Source organism: Myripristis murdjan, chromosome 14 (assembly GCF_902150065.1).
Source record: "Myripristis murdjan chromosome 14, fMyrMur1.1, whole genome shotgun sequence".
NCBI classification, from domain to species: Eukaryota; Metazoa; Chordata; class Actinopteri; order Holocentriformes; family Holocentridae; genus Myripristis; species Myripristis murdjan.
In genome coordinates, this window is record NC_043993.1 from 28,918,362 (window position 1) to 28,931,858 (window position 13,497).

A 13,497-nucleotide genomic window follows, 5' to 3' on the forward strand; every position below is an offset into this window, starting at 1 on the left:
GTTTAAAGGATGACTGAATGAATGAATGAGTTTTTCACCTGCCTTGGTCTCTGTCTCTGGGGAAAAACTAACATCAGGACAAGGAAAAGATCAGCAGGTGGAAACACAATCATTAAAAGGCCCGTTCCCTCAGACACCAGCAGCATTTGGTTGTTGTTGCGTCCCTCACGTCTGCAGTAAAACTCACAAACTGAGGTGAGACAGGGATCAGCCTGCAGGTGTTGCATGCTAATTTCTGTCTATTCTGACCTTAAAATGAAACTAAAACTCTGGACGGCTTCCGGTTGAGCGACGTAGATAGCTGTGTAAAAATTCAGATCGAGACTTAACTGCTAAAAATTCCCCTGTAATCAAGGTCATTGAGCTTGAAAGTTTTTTTTCTAAGCTAGGCAATGGAAGGGGGAAAAGAAAAGGGCCGACATCAGTCACTAAGAAGTCATAAAAAGGGAGAACTGTTGAGGGAAGACATTTACTCAGACGTAGTGATGGGTCGTTCGCTCTTTGAAGTGAACAACGGGAGCCGGCTCCTGATTGGGAGTCGCTTTATTTCCCCCTTCTCTCTCTCTCTCTCTCTCTCTCTCGCTCTCTCTCTCTCTCACTTTTTTTCTCTTCAAGCCGCACGTGATTGGTCAATATGTGTGGTGTCGTCTCTGTCTGCGCTGTGCAGAGGAGGGAGGAGCAGCAGTTACACACACACACACACACACAGTACACACGAACAGGACAACAGGAGGGAGGGAGACGAGAGAGAAAGAGAGCAAGGGGCCACAAGGAGAGGCAACATGAACGCGCTGGGAAGGTGTACTTAAGAAAATGAATGACAGCAGGAAAAGGAGTAAAATATGGACCCATTTCAATTTTATTGACAGTAGAAAGGCAGAGTGTAGAGTCTGCAAGAAAAAAATCTCTTATTGAGCCGGCTCCACAAACAACCTGCACAGGCACATGACAACTGTCCAGCCATCAGTGCAATGGGAAGAGAAAACACAAGCAACTGAACCTGATATTAATGAAGGTGAAGTGTGTCGACTGCAACTGCTGCTGCTGCTGCTGCTGCTGCTGCTGCAGTGTCTACAACAAATATCCAGGGACTGATGGATTTCCGGCAGAATGGTATAAATCATTGAGGGAGCATTTACTATCAATATTACACAAAAGCTTTAATTATACATCGAGGGAGGGGCTTTTCCCTCCATCTTGGAGGGAGGCTATTATCTCGGTAATTCCAAAAGAGGGGAAAGGATTCAATGGAATGTGGGGCATATAGTCCGATCAGTGTTTTTAAATCAAGATAATAAATTTCATGTAGCTATTTTAACTCAAAGAATGGAGGAAGTGATGCCCTTATTGACCGGGAATGAAATGAAACTATGCCACAAAATAATGTAACTTAAAATACATAGCCCTTATACATTTAAATTATAAACTGTAACTGTGGGCCTATATATAACAATATGTTTTAACAACCCATTTATCACTATGACTGTCTCACTGTATGCACACCCCAAAGAAGCAGAACAATATTCTGCTGTCAGAGTGTACAAGTCCAGAACAGTTATCCTGACACTAATGACAAACAAAACTGCTTGAAAGTTGGCTGAAAATTCAGAAAGTTGGGAGATTTGAATTGGAGGTTTTTAACATCAGAACTGAACAACACTTGACTTAAAAAGAAAAGCAAAACTTGATTTGGTTCATAGGTAAGGAGATTTGAATGTTATGCATTGTTTTCACAAATTGAAGAATGCATTAAATCTATGGCACAGTGTTGTACTGCAAACACAAGTTTGTTGCTGTTGATATATTTTCCAGTGGTAATCTGGTTTGTGAACTGTGGCTTGACTTTGAAGGAGGACTAACACATTTTTAGCACTGACTAAGACTTTGTTTTTAAACAGGTCGACGTCTGCTTTCCCTTGGTGTGCTGGCTGTGGTGATGACTGTAGTTTCTCTGGGTTGTTCTCTGGGTTCTGGTGAGTATTTTTATTTGATTTGTTGTCAGTAACCTGTGTTCAATTTGTTCCAACTTCCTAATCAACACAAATGCAAGGTTATAAAGAGTTACACTTTCCTGTTCATTGTGTGTGTGTGTGTGTGTGTGTGTGTGTGTGTGTGCGTGCGTGCGTGCGTGCGTGCGTGCGTGCGTGCGTGCGTGCGTGCGTGCGCGTGCGTGTGTTTGTGTGTGTGTGTGTGTGTGTGTGCGTGCGTGTGTGTGTGTGTGTGTGTGTGTGCGTGTGTGTGCGTGTGTGTGTGTGCGTGTGTGTGTGCGTGTGTGTGTGCGTGTGTGTGTGCTCGTGTGTGTGTGTGCTCGTGTGTGTGTGTGTGTGCTCGTGTGTGTGTGTGTGTAGCTGCAGACAGACCAACAAAAATATGACAACATGCATTAATGAAATATTTCCACTGTGTGCTTGTGCTTCATTTCAGCTGTTATATCAGGAAAGTTCCTTACATTACTTGGCCTATTTGTCAGTGAACTATGTAAGTGTTTCCCACAAATGCATTGAAATAAAAACATGTTAACATGAGTTTTTCACCTGCCTTGGTCTCTGTCTCTGGGGAAAAACTAACAACAGGACATGGAAAAGATCAGCAGGTGGAAACACAATCATTTTATCCAAAGAAAAATGAAGAGGGAGTGGATCAAGATATTTTATTCAAGTATTTAGTTTTAGGTTTTAAACTTGTGACAGTTAAAGTGATCAAATTAGTGGCTTTACTCAAAGACTTTCCTCACCCACAGTAAGCAGTGGAGCTGTAATTAGTAACTTTCCAGGGTACTCAGGGCCCTATCTTGCGCCAGACTCCCTAAACCCGCTATTTGCGGATTTAGGATTTAGGAAGAGGCGTTCCCCGTAAAAGTTGCTATCTTGTGCACCTCCCGCTATCCGCAAAACACCTCCGCTACCCGCTATATCATGTATAGGCGTGTTTTGGGCATTACGCCAATTAAACCAATCAGTGTGCCAGGTGCCATTGCCTTTAAGGGCAGGCTGCGCTATCCTAAATCCTAAATCCTAAACCCGCGATGGAGAGAGGGAGGTAGATTTTCTCAGGGCTTCAACTGAGGCTAAAGCAAGTTGGCTTTATACATATTATATATTATATTATAGGCGAGTTAATTGGGGAGGTGGAGCCACATGTGTCCCAGTGGACGTGTCACAAGGTTGTACTGATTGAGTGAAATCCCAGGGTCACACCACACACACACAAGAGGCAGAGGTGGAACTATGTGTAAACTAATTTATTGACAAGGTAGATTGGGCAAATAAAATATTAAAAATAAAAATATAGCACAGCTGCTGGCTTATGATAAAACAATAAAACGTGCTGGCGTAAGTGTCCAATTAAAACAGTCTTTCCTCTAAACAGTCTATATGAGTAATATACTCAGTCCATTCCGGTGGCGTCCCGGTATCAGTCCAACTGTGTGTGTGGTGAGGCTCTGTCGGGGCGCGCATTGAAGCCGCCTGGGCGCGCTCTCCTAACAGCCCAAACTTTAGGGATAGCGGATAGCGGGTGGTCAGGACCACCCGCTATCCGCTATCCCTAAAGTGTGTGCGCAAGATAGCAAGTTTAGGGATAGCGCATGAAACACGCCCACGGACACACCTCCAGGCGCAAATGATGCAGTCGGCATAACGGATAGCGGGTAGCGTGGGCGCAAGATACCGTTTAGGGATAGCGGAAGTTCCTAAATCCGCAATTTGCGGGTAGCGGGTAGTGGCAGCGGATAGCGGGTGGCACAAGATAGGGCCCTCAGCGTGGTACCAGTAATAGTTGCTCTGCTTTTCTGTGCATTTAAAACAGTAAAGAATGAAAAAAAATCACGTGTGTGAAGGTCAGAGGTGATTTGAATGTTTTGCATTGTTTTCACAAATTGAAGAATGCATTAAATCTATGGCACAGTGTTGTACTGCAAACACAAGTTTGTTGCTGTTGATATATTTTCCAGTGGTAATCTGGTTTGTGAACTGTGGCTTGACTTTGAAGGAAGACTAACACATTTTTAGCACTGACTAAGCCTTTGTTTTTAAACAGGTACACGAATGCTTTCCCTTGGTGTGCTGGCTGTGTTGATGGCTGTAGTTTCTCTGGGTTGTTCTCTGGGTTTTGGTGAGTATTTTTATTTGATTTGTTGTCAGTAACCTGCGTTCCATTTGTTCCAACTTCCTAATCAACACATATGCAAGGTTATAAAGAGTTACACTTTCCTGTTCATTGTGTGTGTGTGTGTGTGTGTGTATGTGTGTATGTGTATTTGTGTGTGTGTGTGTGTGTGTGTGTGTGTGTGTGTGTGTATGTGAAGCTGCAGGCAGACAAACAAAAACATGGTATTAATGAAATATTTCCACTGTGTTCTTGTGCTTCATTTCAGCTGTTCTATCAGTAAAGATCTTTTCATCACGTGGTGGATTTGACAGTGAAATAGGTAAGTGTTTCCCACAAACCCACTGAAACAAAAACAAGGAACAAGGAACTGATGCATTTTACATTTTCGATATGTGTGGAATCAGGGTTTCCTCTAGAAAAAAAAATTGGCACCGGACAACGTGACCGGCAGGTTTTCAATTTACCGGACAAATGTTTGAAATTCCGGTCAAATATTATCTGAATTGAGCTCATTATTGAGCTTAAAATTTTATGCAGACTATATAAGAATGATATCAAGGCATGTCAGTTTATAGCACAATCTTTTTATTGAAAAGTAGGCTATATCAAATAAAATGAGTGCCGTCAACTGACTCACGTGCTTAACGTCTAAAATAAATAATTAAATATTGCACAAGCCTCATAACATTTTAATAACGCGGTGTGCTGCCAACTTGAAATCCAATAGATGCAATAAAAACTTAATTCAGCAGCTGAATTAAAATCAAAAGTCTCAAGTGTCTCTGCAACTTGCAATGCGCATCAGTCTTGTGACCTTGTTCTCCCCCAGGCGACTTCGCTGCTGTTTTGATCCGGTTCTGCAGAAAAAAAACCCTCTCTCTCTGGTACACTGGAGACAGGGATCATGCAGGCTATTTTTAAAATAAATAAATAAATAAATGAATAAATAAAATTACGTGGAAATTGAATGTTTTAATAAAATTCAAATTGTGCTTAGAGGGAATATTTTCACCGGACATTTAAAAATGACCGGATTTTACCAGTCATAGTCCGGTGATTACCGGATAACGGAAACCCAGTGTGGAATATTTATATATATGGAAGAAGAACTGTGTAGTTAACACGAGCAGCGCCAGACACCATGACTGGAAAAAAGACATCACCATACTGGACACATTGTTTGACTGACAGGTGATCAGGTTGGGTTTCCATGACGCTGCCAAACGGTGCCAATCTCCTTTGATCTGACATCAGTTGTGACGGGACAGTCGATATGGAGATACATTTATGTGCTGATTGAGATTATAGCATTGAATAGTGTTTTTTTGTGGGTATTTATTGCATTGTTAATCTGTGAGCTTTTGGTGACGTGTGCGCACTGCCCGCCTGTCAGCCAAACTTCCACTGCGCCGGCCCCACTGCGCCTTGCGCCGAAAGTAGACGTGGTTTCAGATGGCGAGCTTTTGGCGCACCTCGGCGAAGCCTTTTGGGACGAAAATGTCACTGCACCAAGCTGAATCTGTCGACACCTCCCCCTGCTGCGCCGCCACTCCCATCTCGGTGCACCTCGGTCTGCGAAAATTGCGCTCCTGGCGCAGCGCAGGGTTGCGCTGCTCGAAAATAGCTCTGCGCGGGCGCCTCACTGCGCTATCCTGCGCTGCGCCGGGAAAATAGAACCCAAAGACTTTCCTCACCCACAGTAAGCAGTGGAGCTGTAATTAGTCACTTTCCAGCTCCTGAAAACATTCCTGTTTGAACTCAAGTGCTCCAGCGATGTGAGGTCACTGATTGGATGTGGCCAGAAGTGCAACATGTCTGAAAGTTTCAGCCCCTGAAGCAGTGGTTCTCAAACTTTTTCTGTCATGCCCCCCTTTTGGAAGATGTGCTTTCTCAAATAACAGTAGAATGAAATGTGCACTAACCTTTGTAGAACAACAACAATAACAACAAGTTCAGTCTGTGCTAAGGAAAACAACAAACAGACTTTTGGCAACAAAGATGAGCAGGTCATATCCGTCATATTTTCTTGACTTGGGTTTTGTGGTTGATCAACCTCACCACTGCCGACTAAGACTAACAGAGTTTTAGCACTGACTAAGCCTTTGTTTTTAAACAGATGAACTTCTGCTTTCCCTTGGTGTGCTGGCTGGGGTGATGGCTGCAGTTTCTCTGGTTTTTTTTCTGGGTTCTGGTGAGTATTTTTATTTGATTTGTTGTAAGTAACCTGCGTTCCATTTGTTCCAACTTCCTAATCAACACATTTGCAAGGTTATGAAGAGTTACACTTTCCTGATGCCTGTATCATGAAGCAAGCTTAGTTTTCCCTGGATTTCTCAGACCTATCCGGCTACACTAATGGAGATCATGGTGATCAGGGATAACCGGTATCACGACGCTGGTTATCAACTCGCTCGCTCGATCCAGGTTTGCCTCATCAAGAGCCGTGAACGCGCACGTATAAGGGACGGGTTCCGAGGCAGCCGACCAATCACAAACATGAGTGACAAGGAAAAACGCACAGCGTGTTTCACGGCGGAGGAGCAGCGTGTTATACTGGAAAAGTATGAAGAGGAAAAACAACATTTACACACTAAATCGAACAGCGTGGCCAAGAGAAGGCAGAATGCTTGGCAACGAATTGCCGACTGCATAAATGCGCAAGTTACACATCAACAAGTCCACATCTGACGCTGAAACCCTGTTAAACCCTGTTATACAGGCTAGAATAAAATAAAGCGGACGCCAAAATTCAATCACGTCAGTGCATCAGGTTGACAGCCTGAATAAAATCAGACACTGAGCTGTGTTAGAACTTAGCAGGAACAAAAGGCAAATATAAAGGCCGACTCGCCCTCTGGAATGAAGGGGACAAATGATCCCTTTTCACATTTGCATCAGCGAGCTGTCAATCAGGCCCATTCTCTCACCCAGGAATAATTTGCCCCCCCCAACATATTTAGAGCTAATTGTGCCATTTTAAATGTCCCTAAAATGTTGTGAAATGTCTCTAAAAATAATTTAAATTATCAAATTTCCTTTAATGATCTCTCATGTGTGTTTTCCTCTCCTCCAGAGTGTCAGCTCTGTGTGGCAGGCAGCTGTTAGCCAGGCTGAAGCTGCTTCACATCAGCATCACAGCCTCTCTCTCATACAGAGAGTCGGCGGCAAAATCTAACAGATTTGATCGGTCCAGGAAAATCCTTTCACGCCGTAATGCTCTCCTCACTATTTGGGCTCCTTCTTCAATGGGATCCTCAATGATTGGGCAGGCCATGTTTTGGCAAACAGCTGATTGGCCAGGGGGCGGTGCTTTATGTAGGATTCAGTCCTATCCTGAAAGCTAGCCTGCCCCGGAGCAGGCTAGCTTTCAGGACAGGTTCAGGATAGGTTTCCTGTCCCGATCAGAGGTGAACCAGCTTTGTCATACAGAAAATCCGGAGTTGAGCCTGAAGTAATCTCGCTAACCCCTTAATCCCTCTTCGTGATACAGGCCTCTGGTGTTTATTGTGTGTGTGTGTGTGTGTGTGTGTGTGTGTGTGTGTGTGTGTGTGTTTGTGTGTGTGTGTGTGTGTGTGTGCGTGTGTGCGTGCGTGCGTGCGTGTGCATGTGTGTGTGTGTGTGTGTGTGTGCGCCTATAGGCAGACAAACAAGAACATGACAACATGCATTAATGCAATACTTCCAATGTGTGCTTGTGCTTCATTTCAGCTGTTCTATCAGGAAAGTTCTTTTCACTACGTAGCAGAAATGCCCGTGAAAGAGGTAAGTGTTTCCTACAAAACCACTGAAATAAAAACATGTTAACATGAGTTTTTCACCTGCCTTCGTCTCTGTCTCTGGGGAAACAAGGACATGGAAAAGATCAGCAGGTGGAAACACAATCATTACAAAATAAATAATTATCTAAAAACATCCCTTTCAATAAAAGCAGTACCAGTAATAGTTATGTTGCTTTTCTGTGAATTTACAACTTTAAATGACAGCTTGCTCATTTTTAATATGTTGATATTTGTAATTCACAAGTACTTTTTCTTTTTGTTTGTTTTTAATAATTATCATTTTGGCATATATGTATGATTTGAATTCACAGCAGCAATTTAGATTAGGGAAGACATTAACCACTCATCAGTAACTTGTTAACATACATATTATCTTACTGGCTCATTTTGAGTTACTACAAACCAGTTATTAGCACCTTATTGTGCACTTTTCTTTTCTTCTCTAACAAGAAGATCCTGGTTAAGAGCGCGTACCATGTACCAGGGCTTAGTCCCTGGAACCCAGCTACCGGGGTTCGAATCTGACCTCAGGTCCTTTGCTGCATGTCATCCCCACTCTCTCTCTCCCCTGCCCTTCCTGTCTATCTCTACTGTGACTGTCAAATAAAGCAGAAATGCCAAAAAAAAAATCTCAAAAAAACAAAACAAAACAAAAAAAAAAAACCAATACAATCCTGCAAATGAAAACCCTTTGGCCTACCTACGTGTGCAGGAGTGGTCTTATGTTGTCTTCACCTCCTCATCAGATATACTCAAATATCCATTCAATGCATCCAGAATTCATACAAATTCAAACATAAGCCTTGTGACAATAAGCCACTCAGTGTCTATGCAGCCCTGCAATAAACAAATCAAATGAATAAATAAAAGCTGATAATAATACTGATAATAACAACTTTTGGAAGCCAGGCCAGTAAAAATTGTTTTAGGGCCAGTAGCTTTCAGATGCACTGGTCCTAGCCAGTGGCAAAAAACTATCAACACTGAACCCTGGCTTCATTATTAGCACCGTATTCTGCATTGTTTTCTTCATGTTCACTCAGTTAAACTTGAGTTTGCCTCAGTGCTTGCTGGCAGTCAGCACACAAGTCGCCTTGTTCAGTATGGGCTTCATGAGGAGCATCGTGGCAGTGTGACTCCCAGTCTGTGTGTGCACTTTCCTTTTGTGTTTTAAAGAAGTTCATGCAAAGTGGAGGAGCTGCTGTACATTTACAGCTGTTGGTGTGTTTGTGTTTTTACAGGACATCAAACAGAACTAAATCAGCTAAACAATGATTGACCAAACCAAGATGAAGATGGGAGGTCAGATGGACCAACAGCATGAAGTCATTGGTTATAGTTTGACAGCATTTTCAACAGTGGACCTTTTTCACAGCAGCCACTTTGTGATGAAATAGCAGGGCAGCTTCTGTCCACAGGCAGTAAGGCTTAGCAACAGCCAGTGGACTCACAGCCACATCTGCATCTTGACTGTATACTGCAGCTCAGGGTTTTGAATATGTACATGGTCTGAGTGTGTGTGTGCGCGTGTGTGTGTGTGTGTGTATTTATATGAATATAAGTACAGAGTTTAGATGTAAATAATTCTGTTGTATTGTTTTGTTGTAATGTTCTCATCTGTATTGTTGTATGGATGCATGAGGGGGTTAATATCTAAAAACACCCAAATCTAAAATCAAATACATTGTACATATCCAATGTACTGTATAAGCACTGTAGGATGCAAATTACATACAAACACCATAAATCTCTATTTTTCTGGGATTTTAGTGTTTTTAAAAATGCTCAAGGGATATCTCTCGGCACCCTCTTGAATTCTTAAGAGGTAACCCCAAGCTACAAGAATCAGCTGAGAAAAAAACTTTTACCAACGCAACAAGGTTTGGCCAAAAATCACCCTTTGGCTCCCGGGCTAACACTGATGGGTATATATTAAAGGAAAAAAAAAACACAAAGGAGTAAGGTCTTGGGCCACCACAAGCTGCCAGAACAGCTTCAGGGATCAGTGAACAGATTCTACAAATCTCTGCAACTCTGCTGGAGGGATACATGAGGCATTCTCTTCCTATGTCTTATTTTTCCTGTTCAGTTTCATTTGAACTGGCTAAAAGTTTAATAAACTGTTTCAGCTGTCAGAGGTAAAGTACCCGCAGTCACGTCACTGGTAGGGTGTAGCCAGAGGTGCAACAAAGTTTCAACCCCTGGAGGGCGGTGCAGCAACCGTTTTGTGACGGTGTGGGCCAAAGGCTTTCAGAGGATGTCAAACTGATCGAGGGGTACAAGTGCTTTGTAGGACAAGCTGCAGGGCATTAGGACCAGTCAGGTGCTTCTTCAGCAATTTATAAGCATGTTAAAATTATAAGTTTGACCATGATGTAGTGCCCCCACTTGACTGTTTTTATCAAATGTTGCACTGAATTCCAATGACACAATGACAAAAAACACACCTGATGTTGACTGTGTATCTCAAATCAACTTGCAAAGACTTGAAACACACTGCAAAGAGCGGAGCTAGACTGCTGCTTGGAATGAAGGACAAATGCATTATGTTGGACTCTACTCTCAGTCTACCAGCAATCTTTCATCTATGTGTGAGCTGAGTCCTGCGTGTTCTTTAATGAAGTAATAGGAGAAGATATTCGGTCTCAAAATATCAGTTTTTTTTAGCAGTAGATGAATAAAGCATACAGAGCTCTGGGTCTGAATCTTCCTATCCCTGACCAACAACAAAGTGTGTGTCAGTTCACGAAGTCTGACAGACTATCTTTTCCTGACCCAGTCTGATATACTAAACAGAATATTGCATAAACACGAGTGTGTTCTTCTCCAGGATTGGTCCATTCATCTGACTCCATTCTCTTCCTTGATGCGCTTGCATCCTTGTGGCTCCACACCTGCAGCTGTTAGACTTCAGTTGTCATTCGCCTACTATGGCTCCCATTCTCTGAAAGCACAGAGCACAGCACAGCACACAAACCACACACACACACACACATCCTGTCTCTATACCCCACAAGGGTCTCTTTTACCAAATATGGGGTAAACCAGGTTTTCTAAGAACATCCCTAAAAGGTCTTCTCCTAGGAACGTCACCTTCCTGTTCCTCACAGGTATGTCTATTATGTAGTTATTTTTGCACATCTCTGTTTGTTGCATATCTTCAGTACTTTTCCACTGTCTCTACAATATCCTGTTATGCACAGTGCTCTCACAGCAGACTTTATCACTTAAACATATTCTCACAGCAAACTTTATTACTTAAGCATAGCCTTCCTATGGATTAATAAATGCATTACTTCGGATTAATGTGTTTTACTTATTATTGCTAAGCATCAAACCATAGCATAGGTCTACAATTAACATGTCAAAAACAGCATGGTAGCTTTGGAAAATGGCATTGCTATGAATTTGAACCTTCAGCTATAATAATGACAATGTTATACAATGATTTATCAGAATTTACTCCTTGAATGCGACAGTGAAATGCACACAAGTCTGATGAATGAATGAACACTGGCTACTCCAAAATTGCCCCGCTGCCCAAAAATGTGCTGTGGCATGACTCAGCAGTAACTAGTAACTATAATGAATTACTTTTTCAAAGTAACATGCCCAAAACTGGTCAAATCTGATAAACTCCGTCCAGCTGACGTGACTCAGGCAGAACAAACGCCCAACATGAACAGCTGACAGTTGCAGATGCTCACGGACTGCAGCTGCTGGCCAATCAGCGAAACAAACTCCGCTGTGCACGTCCTGATGCACTTTTTACCATAGACATATATACGTATATATGTCTGTATGTGTGCCACTCAGTCTACTCCGATGTTTAACGTTAGCCTGCCTGGGACTGGCAGAGTGACAGTGACAGAGCAGTGAAAACCTGGAATATGGAGTGTTATTGCAACGGAATTGATTTGAGTCAGTGAAGCGCGGCAGACAAGGTACAGGGTATCCGCGGGGTTGTAAAAGGTAGTAAATAAAAGGAGCCCAAATTAAGGCCCTTAAAAGGTAGTAAAAGGTAACTAACACAATTTTAATTGGTAGTAATTTTTTTCATCATCCCTTCAATATATTATGACTTTTCCATTGATGCTGATTTTTTTCTTTACAGTTCATTTAATTAAAGAAATATTAAAACGAAAAATATGTGCGAGCAGGACACCAGGACCTGTGTCGGCGTTGATAGCCAATCAGTGATCCTGACTGCATTTGCCACCCCGTAGCGTGTACGCGATTGGTTCACCTGCCGCATGTTGCACTCATGCGGTTCTCAAAACGTTAGTGTGAGCAAGCCACTTGCCGAAATGGGAGAATGTGAGTGCAGTGCTGTAAAATAGCGGTCGCCACTCGCCAAATGCACCTAAAATATTCCCTTGGCGAGTTAATTTTGGAGGTCTACCTGCCACAGGGCGGGTAAATATTTGCACCAAGTCATGCAATAAATTATGCAAGAGGTGGCTTTAAATTCATATGGTAGCTAACAGAGCTGCCAACTCTCACGCATTGGCCGTGAGACTCACGCATTTGATTGGCTTCACACGCTCACACGCCACACGTCTGATTTCTCACACTGAAGTGCTCATCAAGAGCCTTTTTTTCTTTTGACTAAAACTGGTTCTGTTTATCTCTGATCTATCTGTTGAGCCTGAGAAAAGATAGATAGATAGATAGATAGATAGATAGATAGATAGATAGATAGATAGGTATACTTTATTGATCCCAGACTGGGAAATTCACACGTTAAAGCCACTTGTGATCGATAAGTTATGCCTGCAGAGCAGAGGTACCGGCGGCTGGGTCACTTTTACAAGAGGCTCAGCCAATCAGAAGAATCTTCAATCAGGGACTTCCACTCACCCCACCGGCATATTATCCAATGAAATGAATGAGTCAGAGGCTACTCACATTACAAAGTTTGTACCGCGCCCAAGCGTTCATGCACGAGCACATGCACGGTCACGCACGCAGCGCGAACGTGGATACGGTGTAAATCATGCAACTTTCCTCTTGCCTCCGCAAAATCATTTAATGTGTGCAGTGTGATTACCGGCAAATCGCCGCGTTGTGCAATCAATAATGAACCATGTCTGTGTTGCTGTCCGTTGTGCTGCTGCAACCGCATATAAACAAAAGTCGGTTTGTAATGAAAGTATGGCAGTCTGTATGCGCGCCGCACCTGTCAGATCCGGAGACCTGGTGCCGGCCGGCACCGCACAGTGCGCGGCCACTCGGTCCGGTCAGGTCTTCCAGATCTGACAGGTGCCGCTCCGGCTGTCAGCTGGACCTTTCTGAAGGAGGAAATTACCTCCGAAACTTAAGGTAAATAAACATCCCTTACAAGGTACAAAAATGTATTTTAGTTAGTATTTTAGTTTTTTCATGTCCCCCCGCAACAATTACTCTCAGAAATTTTGCTGTTTGTTGGTGTTTGGTAGTAAAAAAGGTAGTAAATTCAACTTGAGGATTCCTGTATAAACCCTGAGGTAGTAGCAAAAACGTGGTATGGAGTTTCTTTAACCATTCTCTCAAAGAGCAAGCACCACGGAATGGATTTTATTGACAGCGCACTGAGAATGCCTTTGTTTCCTGAAGTTAAAAGTGGGTG

General features: G+C 42.8%; 1 protein-coding gene and 1 long non-coding RNA gene across 2 annotated transcripts in view; both read left to right on the forward strand.

Moving 5' to 3' along the window:
• The window catches only part of LOC115371761 (uncharacterized), a 311,531-nt gene that overhangs the window by 17,295 nt on the left and 280,739 nt on the right, over window positions 1–13,497 (forward strand). Inside the window, exons 15-17 of the mRNA XM_030069276.1 lie at window positions 1,899–1,973; window positions 2,425–2,478; window positions 4,039–4,113. Coding sequence (XP_029925136.1) covers window positions 1,899–1,973; window positions 2,425–2,478; window positions 4,039–4,113 — 204 coding nt within the window. The remainder of the gene's footprint in view (window positions 1–1,898; window positions 1,974–2,424; window positions 2,479–4,038; window positions 4,114–13,497) is intronic.
• LOC115371766 (uncharacterized) lies at window positions 4,377–7,857 on the forward strand. Its single transcript, XR_003929387.1, has 3 exons — window positions 4,377–4,429; window positions 6,227–6,301; window positions 7,819–7,857. It is a non-coding gene; the product is annotated as an uncharacterized LOC115371766 (long non-coding RNA).